General features: G+C 36.2%; 2 protein-coding genes across 2 annotated transcripts in view; both read right to left on the bottom strand.

Moving 5' to 3' along the window:
• rock2a (rho-associated, coiled-coil containing protein kinase 2a) overlaps positions 1 to 8,347 on the bottom strand; it is a 76,872-nt gene extending 68,525 nt beyond the window's left edge. The window contains exon 1 of the mRNA XM_056471401.1: positions 7,881 to 8,347. Within this exon, the coding sequence (XP_056327376.1) occupies positions 7,881 to 7,979 (99 nt within the window). The 5' untranslated portion in view covers positions 7,980 to 8,347. The remainder of the gene's footprint in view (positions 1 to 7,880) is intronic.
• Positions 8,348 to 11,886: 3,539 nt separating this feature from the next.
• Positions 11,887 to 16,298, bottom strand: c13h2orf50 (chromosome 13 C2orf50 homolog). The gene is made up of 3 exons (XM_056471333.1): positions 15,877 to 16,298; positions 15,475 to 15,514; positions 11,887 to 12,717 (listed from the first exon to the last, which is right to left on the bottom strand). The coding sequence occupies exons 1-3, from the start codon at positions 16,104 to 16,106 to the stop codon at positions 12,520 to 12,522; spliced, it is 468 nt and encodes a 155-aa protein (XP_056327308.1). The 5' UTR covers positions 16,107 to 16,298; the 3' UTR covers positions 11,887 to 12,519.
• Between the last annotated feature and the right edge of the window lie 2,011 nt (positions 16,299 to 18,309).

Raw genomic sequence — 18,309 nt, 5'->3', positions numbered from 1 at the left:
TTTTTCAAATCAAAACAGGTCATCGGTAATATGGGAATATTTTCATTTCAAAGTCACAAAAAATTGAAGTTAAATGTTTTGATAATTTCATGTGTATTTTGGCTCGCGATGCAGGTGTGTGCGTCATCTGTAGTGACTGACTAATGTAATGTACTATAAATATATAATTTGTCATTTTATTTTCATAGGACAGTTTTATATAGATGCATTAGTTGCAGAATTTTAAAGCAGTTAACTGATTTAAATGCTTCTTATTGGATATTACGTCATTCAATATGACTACGCATGACTTTACGAAGAGCTTACAACCTACTAACTACGGTTTGCTTTAAGAACATGTTAATAAATTTAGTTACAAACTAGCCAGTAGTTACAAAGCCCCTAGACTTTACTTTCCAGTTTAGGAAAGAACTTATGAACAGCTGGTACAACCCTAACCAGGAGATAACTAATGCCATAATGCACTACCTTGCTAAAGACACAGTGCCTTTAATGCAGTAACCAAAGAGGGATTTAAAAAAAATTCATCTAAATGAAGGATAGGAGATTTACACTTCCATCTCGCACCTATTTTAGCCATTTTGGAATACCACAAATGTACATTTAACATCATGATATTTTGTGTGGCATCTGGTATAATTATTTTGTTTTAGACAATATAAGCTACAGAAAGGCTCTTATCAGCCATATTAGTTTGCGGAGTGTTCTGTATTTTTATAATTATTATTTTTGTTTGTATGATAAGCTACTTTATCTAATTTGAATTTAACTTGTTTACAGAAAGGTAAGATCATTTTATTTGTGCTTACTGTTTGCTCTAGAGAGAAATTAGTGTTTCATTTCTGAATATTTAAAAGGAACATTTGAATAAATGGTTAAGTAAGTTGATATCTTTTAGTTCCTTTTTTAACTAAGACTCACTGCATTTTAGCAGTAAAAAGCTACGATACAGATTATTAAGCTGAAGCTTGACTACAAAATTAATTCACAAATTAATTAATTTAAAAAAAATGTGCAATTTTATATTTTCCCCAAATCACACAGCCCTAAAACATTATTAGATTCTCAAATAATGGTTGAATACAAAAAGACACAAAAGAATTTAAAGTAATAAAAAACACATTATGGGAGAATTACAAACACAAAGTTTCACACAAAGTTTTATAAAGTTAAAATCCATGATCAATACGTTGAATATACCCATCCATGTTTGAAATGACATGAAAATTTGTAATTAAAGGGCAAGTTCACACATAAACGCATCTAATTAGCAAACTGTGTGTTACAAAACACATGTCTAACGTGCATGTCTGCGGAAGGCTGGAATTTGAACACTGTGGTCAGCATCTTCCCACTGTAACCACACAAACTACACAAGCAGACGCTGTCCACACACCTCAAGGGAAGAAGGGAACAGAGATAAGGCCCATCAACATTCCAGCCTACAGCGTGACCGCCGGTTATCTTCACCAGACCCGTTCAGGGTTGCAAACTAAGTGTCTAAAAAACACCCAGTCTCTGAACACATTCCATTTTAACTCAATCCAGATCAAACCGAGACCTGATTTCTAGGAATAAAGAATTGCAGTTTGGTTTTACAGTTAGACTGGGATTGTAAGCACTATCTGTTCTGTGCGAGCGTTGCCTTTCTGACAGCGACTAAATAAATGACAGACAGGTTATTCATTAACCTTCCCTCCTGAGTCTGACCTTTGCCCCCTCTCTCAGAGCATGATCCCACCTGGCCAACATAAAGGAGGGATTTTTCACTGTACAGTAAAACCAACTTAATAATCTTCTATCATGCTGCTACATAAAAGATCATTTGTCAGCAGAACATTTGCGGCAAATATTCAAGTGTCAGTTTATATTAAAGGAAGTTAGTCTTTTAAGCTGGTGGCTTTAGTTTTCAAAAACAGAGTTCATGTCCATTTGCTACCCGCTAAATTTAGTAGGAAAATTACATCATCGTTTTAACAGAGAAATCCACTCTCTGGAATGTTGGAGAGGACGCCATTTTTTAATTTTCAGTTCAACAGGGCACATCTGGATTAAAATATTGTAAGAGAGTCCAATGTGTCTAACATGTACCTTTTTGTACTTGTAGGATTTTCAAAATCCATGTGGTAGATCTTATTGTGAATGATTCACTCATGCATGTTCACACTTTTTATAAATTCTCTGCCCTTGAAAATTGAAATCAAAAGTCATTATTACATCTTACAGTGAACTGAAATAAAAGACTTCTCTCTGGAGGTGTATGGAGGATTTCTCCATCATCTGGGCATTTTTGATGCATTTATTTTATCCAGACACATTTATAGGGATGTGCAGTGACTGGTGACTGAATTTTCCATCTCTGCTTCCTGTGAAGTGGTGTATCAATTCTCCCTTAAAGGTGATCTATTATGGAAAAAAAAAATTTGAGAAGTTTAAATAGGCAACAGTGTGTGAATTTAGTCAGTACCTAAGGCCCCGTTTACACTGTCAGGTATTAATGACCAATTCAGATTGGTTGCCTATATCTGATTTTTTTTGCCTGTCCATTTACACGTTCTTTTAATTGTGACCCATATTCGATTTATTTGTTTACATTTGCCATACAATTTACGACATTGTGCATGCGTAAAGGCAGGTTCTAGCATCTGCGCCATGATGGAGGAAATTGTCTTGCTTTTAGCTCAACTTTAAAATGATTTTGAGGTGGAGGAGAAAGGAAAGGGTCGTCATCGCAGCTTGCGCCTATGGTTTATATATGGTGTACTTTGTGGGTACGAGAGAGATCTCAGATCTGGTGGGATAAAATTGTGGCGACTGACCACTTTCCTCCACCATTCACCTCCACTTTCCTCTGTTGTTGTTGTTTACCGTGTCGGCATCTACTCCACACACGCTTTTCCTTCTACATCATTAAACAGCAGAAAAGTATCACATTGTGACAAGTTTAATGATGTACAAAACAGAATGCCTCAAAACATTTGATCTGCCTGTTTACTTGATAGTCGCATATGATTTATATCTGATTTATTTCACAAACGAAGGAGGCCTGAAACCGATCTCTGAATATTCAAAGACACTTTTCTGGGGTCACAGATCTTGTAAAAAGGACATAATGCATCATGTTTTGGGAGCCATTTCATGGACCTGAAGTCAGGGTCCTGATGGGACAATACTGTTTAAAATATTATTTACAGGACATGCAGGAGTTATTTCATGTAATTTTATTTAAATAAAAGTTATTTTCTACTTTTAATATGAAAAACAATAAAAATTATTTATTTTGTTTTCAAAAGTGCAAGTTATTTATTTATATATTAGGTTTTAGGCAATATATGTTTTAATTTCATTTGTTTAACGTTGATGTTCAATAAAAAAAAAACAGAGCGTAGATAGTGTGCGTTTCCTTCACTTATTAAAAAAAACAAGCTAAAATGTATAGGTGGGAATAACCAGAGTTCCCATTATACAATATGATCACAATACTTGTCACTATACAATAGTATTGCGACTTTATATCACAGAATTCTGTGACATATTGCTTTATATAACCAATATTTATATGTATAAATATGCAAAGGAAAAAAATTGAAAGATTCTTGGTAAATTCACTATGCAACTCTGCCAAATACACACACGTTGGTCAAAGCGGGTATAATCTCAGGCTGAAATGCTTGTTTTAAAAAGCCTGAAATCAACTGGATAACAGAGTAATAAGCTTGAGCTAGAATTAATGACAAGTTAAAGAGCTCATGATGGGCTAAGACTAGCTAAAGAGAAAAAAAATATTTTGTGCAAAAGTAGTGTTTTTCTAAACCTCTTATTGGAAGTAAGTTCGTTTACTGCACTACAGAAAAGAAAATATTTGTTTGATGTTTTCTAGAAGCTTCTTGCTACAGTTAAACACTCACACAGAGCTATCTGCTGCCTGCCCTGAGCTAAACCAGAGAGGGACTTGAGCTATAAATGGCAGAGAGAAAGACAGAAAGAAAGAGAGTGAGGCCTGTTCACTCCCACTCACTGCTTCCCACTTCTCTGCTCATCTCCTTCTCAGGAAACACACACATTCTTCAGCTGTGGAGAAACTCTGTCACCAACACACTCAGAATGAACATGGACAAAACACACACACACACCTTTTTGATAAACATACACCGATTCTCTCAGAAACGATGACCCATTTCTCCCTCTCAGGCATCTACTCAGATTTTAAACCAAACTCTGGCCCAGATACAGTTTGTCAGATCATGCTTCATCAAGTGTCTGCTTAGTATTGGACCATATTTACTTTAATCCCTGACACCAATCTGACATGCCATTTTACATACAGTTTTCACATGCAGGAACATTCGGTACCAAAATAGCTCTCTTAGATGTATCACTTCACTTCATATGAGCAGTAAGTTTCACACTCACTTGATGCTGTCAGACTTCACGCATGATTAAAGCTAATGTGATCATTTGGAAATACTTAGCAAATAGTTAGTCCTATTACCATAAAACCACTAATAGGTTGGTTTACCTGAACGGTGAACATTGTTGAGCTGTCAAATAGGGCTGGGCGATACAGCAAAAATGCAATCTCGATAATTATTTTCTATATTGAATGATAACGATATGCATTTCAATACAAGTTGTTTATGCTTCCAAATTTAACAGAGTACCCCAACAATGACTGAAGCCACAAAAATTAGAGGGTCCATTATATGGCATGACATAATTTCGGCCGATAAATTTATGATGGCCGAAAATTTGATACATCTCTATCCACACACTTTTAGATTCCCATTGTTGCACATTTCTGCTGTGTGATTGGTTCTTGAATCAACAAAGTGAAAAAGTCGAGAGCTTGTTATTGTTATTGACAGAAATTATCGCGATTTGATTTAATATCATTTATCGTCAAATCACAAGAGGCTCAAAACAACAACTCTGACTGGGCAGGACTAACTGTTCAACCAATGGTTTCTGAATGTTTGTTATTGTGTTGTGTTTGGCACAACTGGCAAATAAGCAGTATTTTTAATAGTACACATTTTCAGTCCAATTTGTGAACTGACCCTAACACTGAATATTTAAAGTAGGGCTGGGCGATATGGCCTAAAATCAAAATCTCGATTAATTGAACATTTTAACTGGATTATGATTAATGAACGATTATTTTATTTATTTAGTTGTTTTGCCCTCATAGTTCACTGACAGGTTGCTCACATATTACAAGTGAGAGATTTCTGAATAAAGGGTGAATTATTTGATTTAAAAAAAATTTAAGGAAACATGCACTATATACTATCTATGTTTTTTTTTTATTGAATATCAACGTTAAACAACTGAAATTAAAACACATATTGCCTAAAACCTAATATATACATAAATAACTTGCACTTTTGGAAACAAAATAAATTATTTTCATTGTTTTTCATATTAAAAGTAGAAAATAACCTTTATTTAAATAAAACTAATAAAATTACTTAAAATAACTCCTGCATATCCTGTAAATAATATTTTAAACAGTATTTTTCTTGTATCTTCGTAAAACAAATATTTTAATGTAAATAATCATTATAATGTAATGGGAAATATGCCATCTTAAGGTATCTCAGCGCCGCTTCCAATCATTGTCAATATAGTGCAAAGCGAAGCTCAAGAAATGGTCCATCGTCCTACTTGACCAGAGATCAGATGTGGCTGCAAAGTGGCCGCATAAATATAAATCCGCCTCAGCCTTTAACAGGGCAGGGTCACGTGACTGCACATGCAATAGGGAAACTAATTAAAATAATCGTTCTGGAAATATTAGGTCGATTACAGGTTCTGAATGTTGATTTAGATTACTTTTCAATTATTTGCCCAGCCCTAATTTAAAGTCAATAAGATGTGGGTTTTTTTTACAAATCATAATGAATGGGCAAAACTGCTCTCCTTTGACAGATATACATGTATTTTGTCAAAGTTTGGTAGACCTCTAAAATATTGCCAACAGAACAAAAATGGTAAGCGGTTTCCACAGCCTTAACTATCACCGTCTCACAGGTGGGATGTTTTCCATGCCATAAACTTCTAAACGTCTAAACTAGAGCTGTACAATGTATCGTTTCAGCATCGATATCGCAATGTGTGCATTCGCAATAGTCACATCACAGCATCTGCAATGTGGGATTATTATGGTCAATCAGCAAAGAATGTACAGTGTTTACATTTTACATTACAATTGATTATTCAATAATACGAACAGGACATAATAGCAATATGCATGAGGTGGCGCTTCTCATAATGGCAGATCCAACATATATCAATGTAGCAATTCTAAGAAATATATGTACTGTTAATAAAAGAAATGCATCTTATAACTTTTTCATGCATTTTTCCCTCTTTACTTACAAATATCATGATATATTGTGGATGGTTTTCTTGTGATATATTGCTGATATTGTGATTATCATTATCGGGGGCAAAATATAATGATCATATTGTATTATTGTACCTGAATATCGGACTACTTATTTCACTTTTATCTTTGCTCTTTATCTTATTTATTTATTCTTGCAATTTCTTTAATTCACTCCTCTACAAGGTTATTACAATCAAAGTTAATGAATTTATTCCAAATAGAGCTATTCAAGTTATCTGCCGAAATTGTATTTATATCGCAATAGAAATCGCAGCAAAATAAAATATTGCAATGTCAATATTGCAATTTTTCTGGCAAAAAAAGTGGATCCCTAGTCTAAACCTTACTTTATCTTGACAAGCTATATATTATATTCAGAAAACACTTTCAGGGGTTAACTGGATAAGTGGGGTGACAGTGAAAACATCTCTTCTACACAGTAAAGTATTTAAACATTTTCAATAATACTGTGCAATCCTTTTTTAATAGTTTAAAATGTTTATATTCTCTGTTGCATGTTTTACATGTCATCTATTTGAGTAATGTCAGTTGAATTTTCAGCATCAATGTTAAAAATCAACCCGGTAAACTATAAATATTGAATGAATGTTTTCCTTTAAGTATGTGTGACCATTCTTCCCTCAATATCAAATAAATCTCTCTAAATGTGTCATTGAGAAATATCAATCAAGCATCACAACTGTGATTTTCTATTAAAGTATTGTTTCAAACCTCTAAAAGAAACCTTATAGAATAATCTTCAATTATGGTGTGTTTTTATAAACACCAAACTAATCGCCAACAGGCGATTATCAGATTTAGCTAACTTTTGCCAACACTTTTAGCTATGGATAGGTCAAAAATAAACCGACTGACAAGCTCACTGTGCAGACATAATCACTTGGCACTAACTTTAGTCGAGCTGAACATGTGCCACAAACAAACACATAACAGAGGGCACTGAACTTGAATCTACCAGTCAACAAAAAGGTGAGATAAATCATATTAAGTGCACAATATTGTATTAATCTGTGAATACTCGTGCTCTCACAATCCCCTCACCTGCAGGCCAGCTAACAGCACAGTCTACTTCCAGAACCAAACAGCCCATCAACAGCAGGAAGGGGGAATTACGAAATTGTCATGTTGCAGGCCAACAATATTACTATATTTGGAGCGAGGCAACAGATGAACTCACAACTTGACGCAGCAGAACTATTCAAATATGGCAAGTGTGCATGCGAATAGTTTAATACTCGGTGGTTAGGGACTGGAGGTTATCCACAAGTTACTGACCAGTGAAGTAGGAAGTGGGGTGATGTTTATGCAGAAATAGCGAGCATACTAAAAGAGACAAGCTTCCTCAGTTACGTTCATTTCTGCAATGCAACATCGCGGTTAGGCTGCTCGCGTGCTATTTATTTCCTCGTGTCACTAGGCAACGGATCTTCGAGGCGCATTAAACATTCATGAAAAAGGACGGTGAACTTACCAGCAAACTTTCCAAGTTGATCGCAGACCGCGGGTCTTTGATCATGGCTTCCAGTTGTCTCAGCCGGTTTTCCATCCTTCTCTCCGCTCCTAGCGACATTTTTGTCTCGTCCTGGCGCCAGTCTGAGCAACGAAGGGCGATCTGCTCAACTTTTCTGGTTTACATTAAAGATACGGGATCTTCTTTCAAGTTGTCGAGCAGCAGCGGGCCTAGGCAGCCTCCGACTCGCCGCCCTCCAAAAAAAGTACCCCGGTCTTGTCCAGAATAAAGCGAAAAAAATAATCCAATGGGGAAAACTGAAGTTCTCCAACTTCCCGTCACAAAAACAATCTATGAAGTGGTTACTTTAAACAAGTGTGCTGGATCAAACTTCCATCCTATCATTCGAGCGTGCCGTCAATGGCGCGATAAAGTTTTAATTTTGAGAGGATTCAGCAGCAGGGCGTTTTCTGGGCGCCCCTCTCCTCCCCGCCTCTCTCCTCCCTCCCCTCGTCTCCTCTCCTCTCCCCCTCTCCCGGGCTCTCCGGACTGGCTGAGCCTGACTTCAAATCTTCCCCAGTTCATAAACAACGCTGCTGTTGTTCAGCGACGAGCATCTGCTGCAGTCCACAAACTCCAACGCAATCCTGCAACACTCTCTCAACGCGACGTCAAACGGAACCAGTTGTTTTTTTATCTATGTTATTATTAATTTATGATAAAGTTAATTAGTTTAAGTAACTCGCGTGCGCTTTTCTGAAGAGTCTCCCCATGTTACTCGTGGATTAGTCCCGCCAGTCCCGCGGATCGGTTCCTCGGTGTTCCTGCAGGTTGCTCGAGCCCATGCTCGAGCCTCGAGTTCGTTTCTCTGACATCAACTAGCGATGTCCGATCCGTAAGCGAGTCGTTCTTATGATTCGGATCTTTTGAAAGAGTCGGTTTATTCGGCTCACAAAAATCGCTTGATTCTTGAACTCAAATGCGAGAACACATTGCATTAATAATAAAATAAAAATGCGCCTAACAGAACTTTATCTAAAGGTTTTACTGAATGCATACATTTACATGTGGACGAGCCGAAAATTCAGACGGTTGTACAGTTACTTTTTAATTAGCTATTGTTGGTAAAATAATTTTTAATTAGATTTTTTAAACCTTAATGTTTTAAAAAAGCCTTACATTATGCAGCTTTATACCTTGTGTATGTGAACTGTCTCATATAAAATTACAAGAGTCACCCATAAATTAACAGAAACAATTAACTTCAAACACATCATAAAATGAAATGTGCATGTTAGCTAGAATATCTAGAAAGGGACTTTGGTAGATAAACCTTCTCAACGTTTTTCCAGTGATAACAAACTTCATGAAAATAAAACTTTTCATTAATGTCCAAATAACAAAGTAAAGGTTATGACGCAATTGCGTTATGGCGTGAAATACTACCCGAATCACTTAGGTAGACGATTCCTTAAAACGAGCGGTTCAAAAGAACCGATCGGCTGAATCCGTCACTACAGTCGACAACAGCAGACTACCCATAAAGCCTCACTTCTCTCTGTCTCGCCCACAAGCGGCGGCTCACAGGAGAATGCAAATATCCTCTGGTGGATCAATGTTTCTCACACACCCACCACATATCACTGAAGAATCAAGAAATGTTATCCGCTCCTAATGTTTTACTCATAATTACCAAACACATGAATATAGATTATGTTGTAATCAAATTAACAGTAGTTGACTGAATTGAGCTGAGTACAAAATGAGGGTTGATTCAACACAGGATGTGGGAAAATACCACACTATTCAATCATGGTGCTGCAGAGTAGTGTACGTTGTAAACTGTTTATAAATATATATTTTGATAAGTTTATAAAATGTATATATTTAAAAAAAACTGTTTTGCTATCATATGGACTACGCAATGAGGTAAATAAAATGGTGTGCTTGTTTAGTGTTTGTAAAATAAATGAACCTCCATTATGGCGTAGCCTGTGTTTTGATTCATAAAATGTGGTCCTGTTCCAGCAGAATGGATAAAGGTTTAAACGGGTTTAAGTCACATTTTGTCCTTTTGAATTTCTCAATGAAAAAGTGAAACAGCGACCTCTTGTAGCTGCAACTTCAACTACATTAAAAAGTAAATGTCCACTTGTTGATGCTGTTAAAGGTTCACCCAAAACGGACAATTCCGCCATTTACTCACCCTTTACTGCTCATAAACCAGGTGAGTTTCTTTCTTCCATTGATGGAAAAAGGTAACCGCTGACATCTAGAAAAAATATTTATGAAAATCAATGGCTTTCTTCAAAATATCCTCTGTTGTGTACAACACAAAAAAGAAAGCTATAACTTTCATCAACTTGATGAAAATAGTGAGTAATTTAATATATAAATATTATAAATATATTTGTTCTGTTTCTTTATTATTTGTGATTCTTGTTTTAATTTAACAAAAAGTGTATGGAATTTAAAATGTATAGGAAATAAAGCATTTTCAGGATTTTTTAAACAGTATGTTGATTATTTACATAGCCATAATTATAAATTAATAGTATAGTACTAGTAGGAATAGTAATATGAGAATGGATAATTAAAATTTAACCAAAATAACCCAATGCATTGTGTTAAAATAACCCATAGTTGGGAAGATGCTATAACAACATATATTTGGGTTATATGTAGGGGTACTTTTAATCAAACTATTTTAACTGAGCATTAAACATTTTTCCAGTAAATAATGGAAGTATTACTTTAAGATGGCATTTCTCCCCCACTAGAGGGTGCATTTTTATCTTTAAAGAGACACATGTGAAATAACCTGGCTGTACAAATATTACCTAAAATATATTTGGTCTCATATAAGCAAGACTAAACCAACTCCCTTTTATGTAAGTTAAACCTTCAGAAAATTGACCTCAATTACATATACTTAACAATTACACATCAAATAATAAATAAAAGTTCAAACAGGGGCTTCACAGTGGCACAGTGGGTAGCATGATCGCCTCACAGCAAGAAGGTTGCTGGTTTGAGCCCCGGCTGGGTCAGTTGGCATTTCTGTGTTGAGATGCATGTTTCCTCGTGTTGGCGTGGGTTAGGTGAATTAGGTAAGCCAAATTGGCCAGTGTTTGAGTGTGAATGCAAGAGTGTATGGATGTTACCCAGTGTTGGGTTGCAGCTGGAAGGGCATCCGCAGCGTAAAACACATGCTGGATAAGTTGGCGGTTCATACCGCTGTGGCGACCCCTGATGAATAAAGGGACTAAGCCAATTTGAAAACAAATAAATAAATAAAAGTTCAAACAGTTTGAAGCAGCAACATCTCTGACTGTTATCAGGCAACCACATCCAAAAAAAGACGTTAGATAGAAAGGGCTGTTTAAGACAAGAAAACTTTATTGTAATACAATTTGGCAAGATTATAAATATGTAAATGTAGAAGGTCTTGGCAAAAAATTGTTTCCAATCCTAACATTCCATGGATAAAATGTCTGTTGGCTAGGACTATTTGTAAACTTAACTGTTAAGAATTAAACATCTAGTGTTTAGGCTTTTAATCTTGCAACCTACAGTACACTGTTAAAAATAATGGGACTTTACTGACATTGATGGTTCCATATACACTGAAAAAAATCAAGCAGTACGTCATCCAATTAAAAAAAAATTCTTTTAGTTCAGTTATCATGCTTTTTTTCAAGTAATATATTTTAGGTTCAAAACAGTTAAGTATAAATGTTTTGGATTAAGAGTTCAACTAAGAAATATTTGTTTTGACTAATGTAAACTTTTAAGGTCACTCACACAGGCAAGTGCATGCTAAACAGAAACTGCTCAATATGCTTTGTACTTTTATGGATTTAAAAAATATCCTACATTTTTTTGATTGGACGAATAAACATTTTATGGGAATTGATGTTTTGATTAAAGCTATATTTTCTTGTTTAGAACAAAAACAGAATTTATATTAATTGGCTTTCTTCAAGACAAATATGTTTTGTACCAGGTTGTATAAATTGTTCTCATGATGAAGGAAATATTGTGAAAGGTAAATTATTTATTTTTCAAAGGGTTGAGTAATACAATTTAGATGTCAACCATTACCCTGATTTTTTTCCAGTGTAGAACCTTTCTATTGCACAAAAGATTCTTTAGATGCAGATACGAACATTTGGAGCCTTTTTTATTTTTACGAGTGTAACTCTTTCGACGCACAGAAAAATAAGTTCTGACTTAAACGTTTGAGACCAATATTGTAACTATTTGCATTTATATACTGAGTACCTGTGTTTATCTACAAAAATATTATGCAAATAATCTATTCCAAAAACAGGATCCTCTTGATTGCCTTCACCAGCATTATACAGTACACAGAAAGATGCATATTAATGTTAACATAAAATCTAATAAAAAAAATCACAAGCTGTCAACACACTGCCAAACTTACAGAAAACACACATGCATACATATATTGGCAGCTAGGATTTGGGTTGTCGAGAGAAAAATAAATATATTCAGAAAAACCTGCTGAACACTCTTGAGTTTAAACAGATAGAGGCGAGAGAAACAGAATGACCCAAGGGAAGATCTCTAGAGAAGGGAAGAAGTCTCTGTCTAATACACCAGAGAGAGTTTGAAGACATCCTGTGCCTGGTAAACCTCAGCAGGGTTGCATCTCTGGATTTCTTTTGGCCTTGCGGTGGTTGGATGTCAGAATTAGCAGATTGTCCAGCCGCACCATTTCATTGCCTAACTCAGTGTACACGCTGCTGCCGAACATTTGGTTACTTGTGTTTGGGAGTCGGTCTGAATATAAAGACACTGAGTTGGGGAGAGGAGTTTCTGTACGTGGATGACCCTGTGAGAGCAACATGGACAAAAACAACATGCAGGCATAATAATGCAGCTTTTACAACAATAAAACACTCAATAATGAAGATAAAGTCAAATATAGCTGCAAGCAGCAATTAAGGGACCAAGTGAAAAATGAGTTTCTGAATACATTTTGAATTCTATTTTACTCAAAATATCAGAACATCCTGAAAACAATGAATTTATAAACGATTTATTGGTTTATAACTTTTGACCAATAGGTGGAGCTGTTCTTAATTTGATGTGATGTATTCAGTGTAAGATGACGATGACACACCTCAAGTTTAGCGTCTAATTGGTGTCTATTTTATCAGCATAAACCAAGTAATAATTTGAGTCCAGTTTAATTGCAATAAGTGTAAGCTGTGAAATGTTTTTAGCTATTTTGTAAGTTTCATTAATAATGGTCAATGAATGGTTCATAACTCTTGACCCATAGGTGGCACTGTAACCACATTTAAGTGGTGTGGTCAATTTTGAGTTACAATTAAGCCTGGTTTATACTTCTGCGTCGAGTGATCGGTGTGACCCTCGGCGCATGCAATGCGCATAGTCTCGCATTTATACTTTTTGGCTGCATTTACACTGCAGATCTTGATGGTCAATTCTGATTTTGTGACTGTATCCGATTTTTTTGATGACCTGCTTACATCATCTTTTAAAAGTGAGTCGTATCCGATCGTCTGCATTTACACAGCACACGGCAAAGGCGCAATGACCAGGAAAAAAAAGCGGGTGCTGACTAACAGCTGATAAATAAAGAACGCTCTTTTCTTAATTCCTGTATGTAATCATGTTCGCAGCTTTTGACAAGCTGTTTTACTATATTTTACAAAAGTTCTCATTTGTCCCTCTTCTTTTGATATATAGGCTTTTTTAACCTTTAGGCATCTTAATATAATGTCCATGGCGGGATTTATGCACGTGATGTATGCACGGCGGACATAGGCGGACAATTTTACTCATAAGGTAAACACAAAACAACAGTTTCTATCTAGAGCTCCTATTCCGGACTTCACACATGGAAACAATCGCTAAATCGAGCTCGCACGCCTCTCACCTCTGCCCACACTCGTCAGTGCTACCAAGCTGACCAATCACAGAGCTTGCGCCACACGTTCTTGCATCGTGTTGTTACATTTTTTGAGAGGTGCGCGACAGCATCACCGACGGCCACTGTGAGGGCTATGCGACCACGCATCGCTGCACCAGAGCACACTTGATGCAGAAGTATAAATCAGCCTTTACACTGGTATAATATATTGTCAATATCTTTAAGTGTTGTAGAGATAAAGCTTTGGGTGTAATTTGGCATCATGCAAGTGCATTTGTTGGTGCAGTAAACAAAATCAGTTACACCTATAACCTAGTCAAATATAGTGAAAATCAGATAAATGATCTAGGAGGAGTTCAAAAAGTAGCTTTTCAAACCACATTAAAATGGCGGACAGAAAGTTTGGATAATTATGGGAAATTTGGTATCAATGTTCTCAGAAATATCCAAGGAATGGATGAAGACCACATGACAATGAGTTAAAAGTAGCAAAAGCATTTTTTCGAAATAGCTTTATAAGTTTTGGCCACAAGGTGGCGCTGCTCCAAAACTTTTTGAGTACTTTCAATGCATGGTGTCGAAGATGTATGCTTAGTGTCCTAACTATATGTCAATATATGATAGCAAAATAAATCATTTTAGACAACATTTAAAATGGCAGATGCACAAAATTGAAAAAATTGGATATCAATTAACTCTGAATGTCACTCTAAATGTAAATAAACCAATGTAATTGTCAATTTTGTATTTTGGCCAAAGTGTTCATGAGATATAAGCAAAAAGAGCTTTTTTCATATCTCATGACCACAAGGTGGCGCTGCGCCAAGACTGTGCAGGCAAAACCTTAGATCATTTAGCCATAAGCATATAAAACTATAATTTTGAGATTTTTTTTTTTTTGACATTCAAAGAAGATTAGAGATTTTAAATTTATTGTGGTAAAATTTTGAGACTGTTCTCTGCCAGTGTGCCAAATTATACAACTTTCCTGCAAACGGTTCTATTGGCTGCCATTCAAATCTCAGCGGAATAATAATAATAATAATAATAATAATAATAATAATAATAATAATAATAATAATAATAGGAATGTCAATGATTTTAAAAGGTGGTTGCACACCTTTGGTGCTTGGCCACTAATTACAGCTTTAATAAATGGTATATTCAGAATAATGCTTTTTGATTATCTAAAATGTTAACATGCTCTTTGCTATTACACTGTGCAAGAACTGTACACTGTACATTTAGAAAAGTTTTGTTCTGTAATAGATATTTTTTTCATTTGCACATATAAATGTATTAAATATATGGACTCCCTATATCAGCTCGTTAATATTCACTACTTTTGGACTCCTTAGAGTCTAAAAATGTCCTTTTTCAGAGAGTCACCAAAATTTCGCTTAATAAAGGGTTTGTGGGTTGTCCTTCAAGCTGATGCTTCATTTTTTATTTTGCTGGATATTGCAAATTATGCAAAGAAACATGTTAAGTAATTTAAACAGTGTATACTTAATTTCACAACGAGTTTAATCAATTGGCAGTCCTGATATAGCATTTTAACGATGTTTTGAAATACATCTTTTATATATGTATTTATTATAGCTGTAATCATTTTTAAAATTCTAAATACAGAATAAAATCTGTCAGCAACAAAGTTGAGTGATTGCTAAAGAGTCAGTGGTCTCTTACCAGCTGGTCAAAGTTCATCAGGAAACTCCAGTTCTTCTCCCTGTGATTAAATGGCATTTAGCATTTTACAACATGATTTTTCATATGACCAAGTGACATTATGACATGAATTATTAATAAGAAGCGAAACTGTTGTGGTTTTATCATTTGACAGTGGTTTTGTGTACAGTAAGCACGGCTGTATATACAGTTGGTAAAGAACAGGAGATGAGTAACCGTAACACACACCGTCCAGGGGGCGCCTGGTCAACTACAATCTATCCCGTATCAAATAACGGGTCAAACAATGGCACATTTAAGAGGTTGAAAGAAAAGATTAGCAACGTAACTCCAGGGAAAGCGAGTAACAAACCGGTAAATGCATTATATTTCTACGAAAGAGAGTAATATTCGCTTTCTTACCATTCTTTCACGCCGGATCGCTCCGCGCGTACAAACTCTCTCCAAACCTGGTCCTGCTTTACGGGATCTCGAGTGTCCTCGTTTTGCGCCGGTGGCTCACCATTTCGTGCTCTGCCCGCGGAATGCCTGAACACTGAGACCGAGGACTGAGAGGCGAGAGGACCGTTGGGTCGGTCCGGTAACCGGTAGCCAGCCGAAGTGGCACGGCGCACGTTTCCTTTTCTATCCATCTCTCAGTCCTTGAGCTCGTCAATCAAATATTAACATTTATTAAGCCACAGTGAAGTTCATTTCTATATTTTAGTCAGTTAACAGAGTTCTGCATTAATATTTTTAGCAAACCTCACCGTCTTGCTCTGAGGAGGATGAAAGTGCTGCGCGCGCCAATTTCCCAGCAATCACAACACGAGCGCTGCTGCCGCCGCCGGTGCCGGTTGCGCGGAGATTCTCTCTTGTTTACCCGGGCTGTTTCCCCGGGAGACAGCGGCCGATGCTGGGGCACCCTCTCTGAGCTTTTGTTAATTCACGAGAAGGCGAGACATCCGCTCATACAATGACAGCAAATTAGTATTACAAAAGACAAAGACTGAGAGTCTGGTGGTGACATAAGAGTACAAGCAGGCATTTTAACAGTACAGAACGTTCAAACAAGAACATTTCAGGGGGAAAACATACTAATTGTGCTTATAATGACCTCTGAACATGTGGCAGACTAATGGCAGCTCAACCACGACGAAGCTAATTAATTCATCCAAAGCATCAGTATTGAATACTTCCAGTGCACTGAGAACAAACGTAATTACCCGCTTCACAAACAAAGTGATGTCTTCTGAGAAGATTCATCTACACGGAAGGTAAAGGTGTAGGTAAAAAGGTCAAATCCATTCCATTCCCAAACAAACATATTTTGAAGACACTTGTAATCAGACTGACATGCATTAAATACCATGGAAGCTAATTGCTACCGGTTTCCAAAATTCTTCAAAATATATTTTGAGTTCAACAGAAGGAAAAAAAAACCTTGACAGGTTTAGAAGAAGTGGAGGGTTTGTAAATTTTGAGACGTAATATTGTCCAGTGAATCCTCCTTTTAATAATGCCTTTTTCTTGTTTTCCTATTGACCTCAAGGGGGCGGTATACTCCATATTTTGTTTGCTAAAGTTTATATGCAGCAGCTTAATCACACAAATGTAAATGAGAGAGAGAGGAAAGCAAAAAGTTTTAAACCCGTAATTTTGATTCTGAGTATTTAATTAAATGTTCTGTGTTTAACAGTTTTTTCCCTGGCATATTTTTAGTGAACAGTTTCTGCCTTTCTCTTTCTGAACGGTGGGCTGAACTGAGTTCACATACAGTGTCACGGTGTTAAATAATTTATCTGAGTTCAGTAAAGCCTGTGATTCACTGTGACAGTAGTTCTGACTTCTGCTCAAGGTTCAGGTGATGTTGTACCTGCAGTGAGTCAGCTGGGTCTAATTTTGCACACCTAATGGAAATATCAACATCAGATTGAGAACATCCTAATCAGGATCTTTTAGATATATGTGACTTCTATTTTGTTGTAAATGATGACAGAATTTAAATGTTTGGGTGAACTATCCATTTAATTAATTTTAAAAGTAGTTTTTTCCAGCTGCTTGGCATATAGATTACTGTAAGCCTGTTTTTAATGAAGCATATGACTGGGATGTTAAAAACAAACACATGCAAATACAATAAAGTAAATTCGCAAGAAATTGCAGTTCATCACAAAACAACCACCTTATACAAAATCTGATAGTAATAGAAAATACGCAATTTACAATTTGATATCAGACGCTGTCAGACAGATGAAATGAGATCAGAATGAAAAAGAGTTTCTATAAGATTTTAATGTTTTGACCTTTTGCTTCCATTGTTAATTGTAATAGGGATATTCATTTCCCAAATACCATTTCAAGAGTATCTCCTAAAAGCATCTCATAACTATTATCAAAAATGTAATCATCACCCCAGGAGTGTCAGATGGTCCCCTGCACAGCAAGAGAAGACGTCCGTACATTAAGCTTTTAAACATCCTGTCAACCTCTATATTGATTTGCAAGAGTCTATGGGGTGCTGTCGTCTTCCAGGCCATTTTAGGCAAGGCTTACTCACCCCGCCCCCAACCAATTACTGCCTTTCACCATGAACGCATTTAATGAAACAATTAGAAGCAATTTTTTCCTATGGATAGATATCCGATTCCTGACGCAAGACGCCCACACATGTCGTCCCATCAGCCTCACTCAAGGTGACAAAATTGTTGGGAAAGGTGAAGCGTGAGAGACACAAAATCTCTCTCTATTGTACGATAAAATCAGAACAACTATTTCTGTCCAGTTTCACCAAATCTAGTCAGTCATGTTTGTTTTTGTAAGTCTTTTGATTCATACTGGCAGATCCACAGTTCT

Source organism: Danio aesculapii, chromosome 13, assembly GCF_903798145.1.
Source record: "Danio aesculapii chromosome 13, fDanAes4.1, whole genome shotgun sequence".
In the NCBI taxonomy this organism is placed as follows: Eukaryota; Metazoa; Chordata; class Actinopteri; order Cypriniformes; family Danionidae; genus Danio; species Danio aesculapii.
The sequence above is the reverse complement of the archived record's forward strand: the minus strand, read 5'-3'. Positions and strand labels throughout refer to the sequence as shown.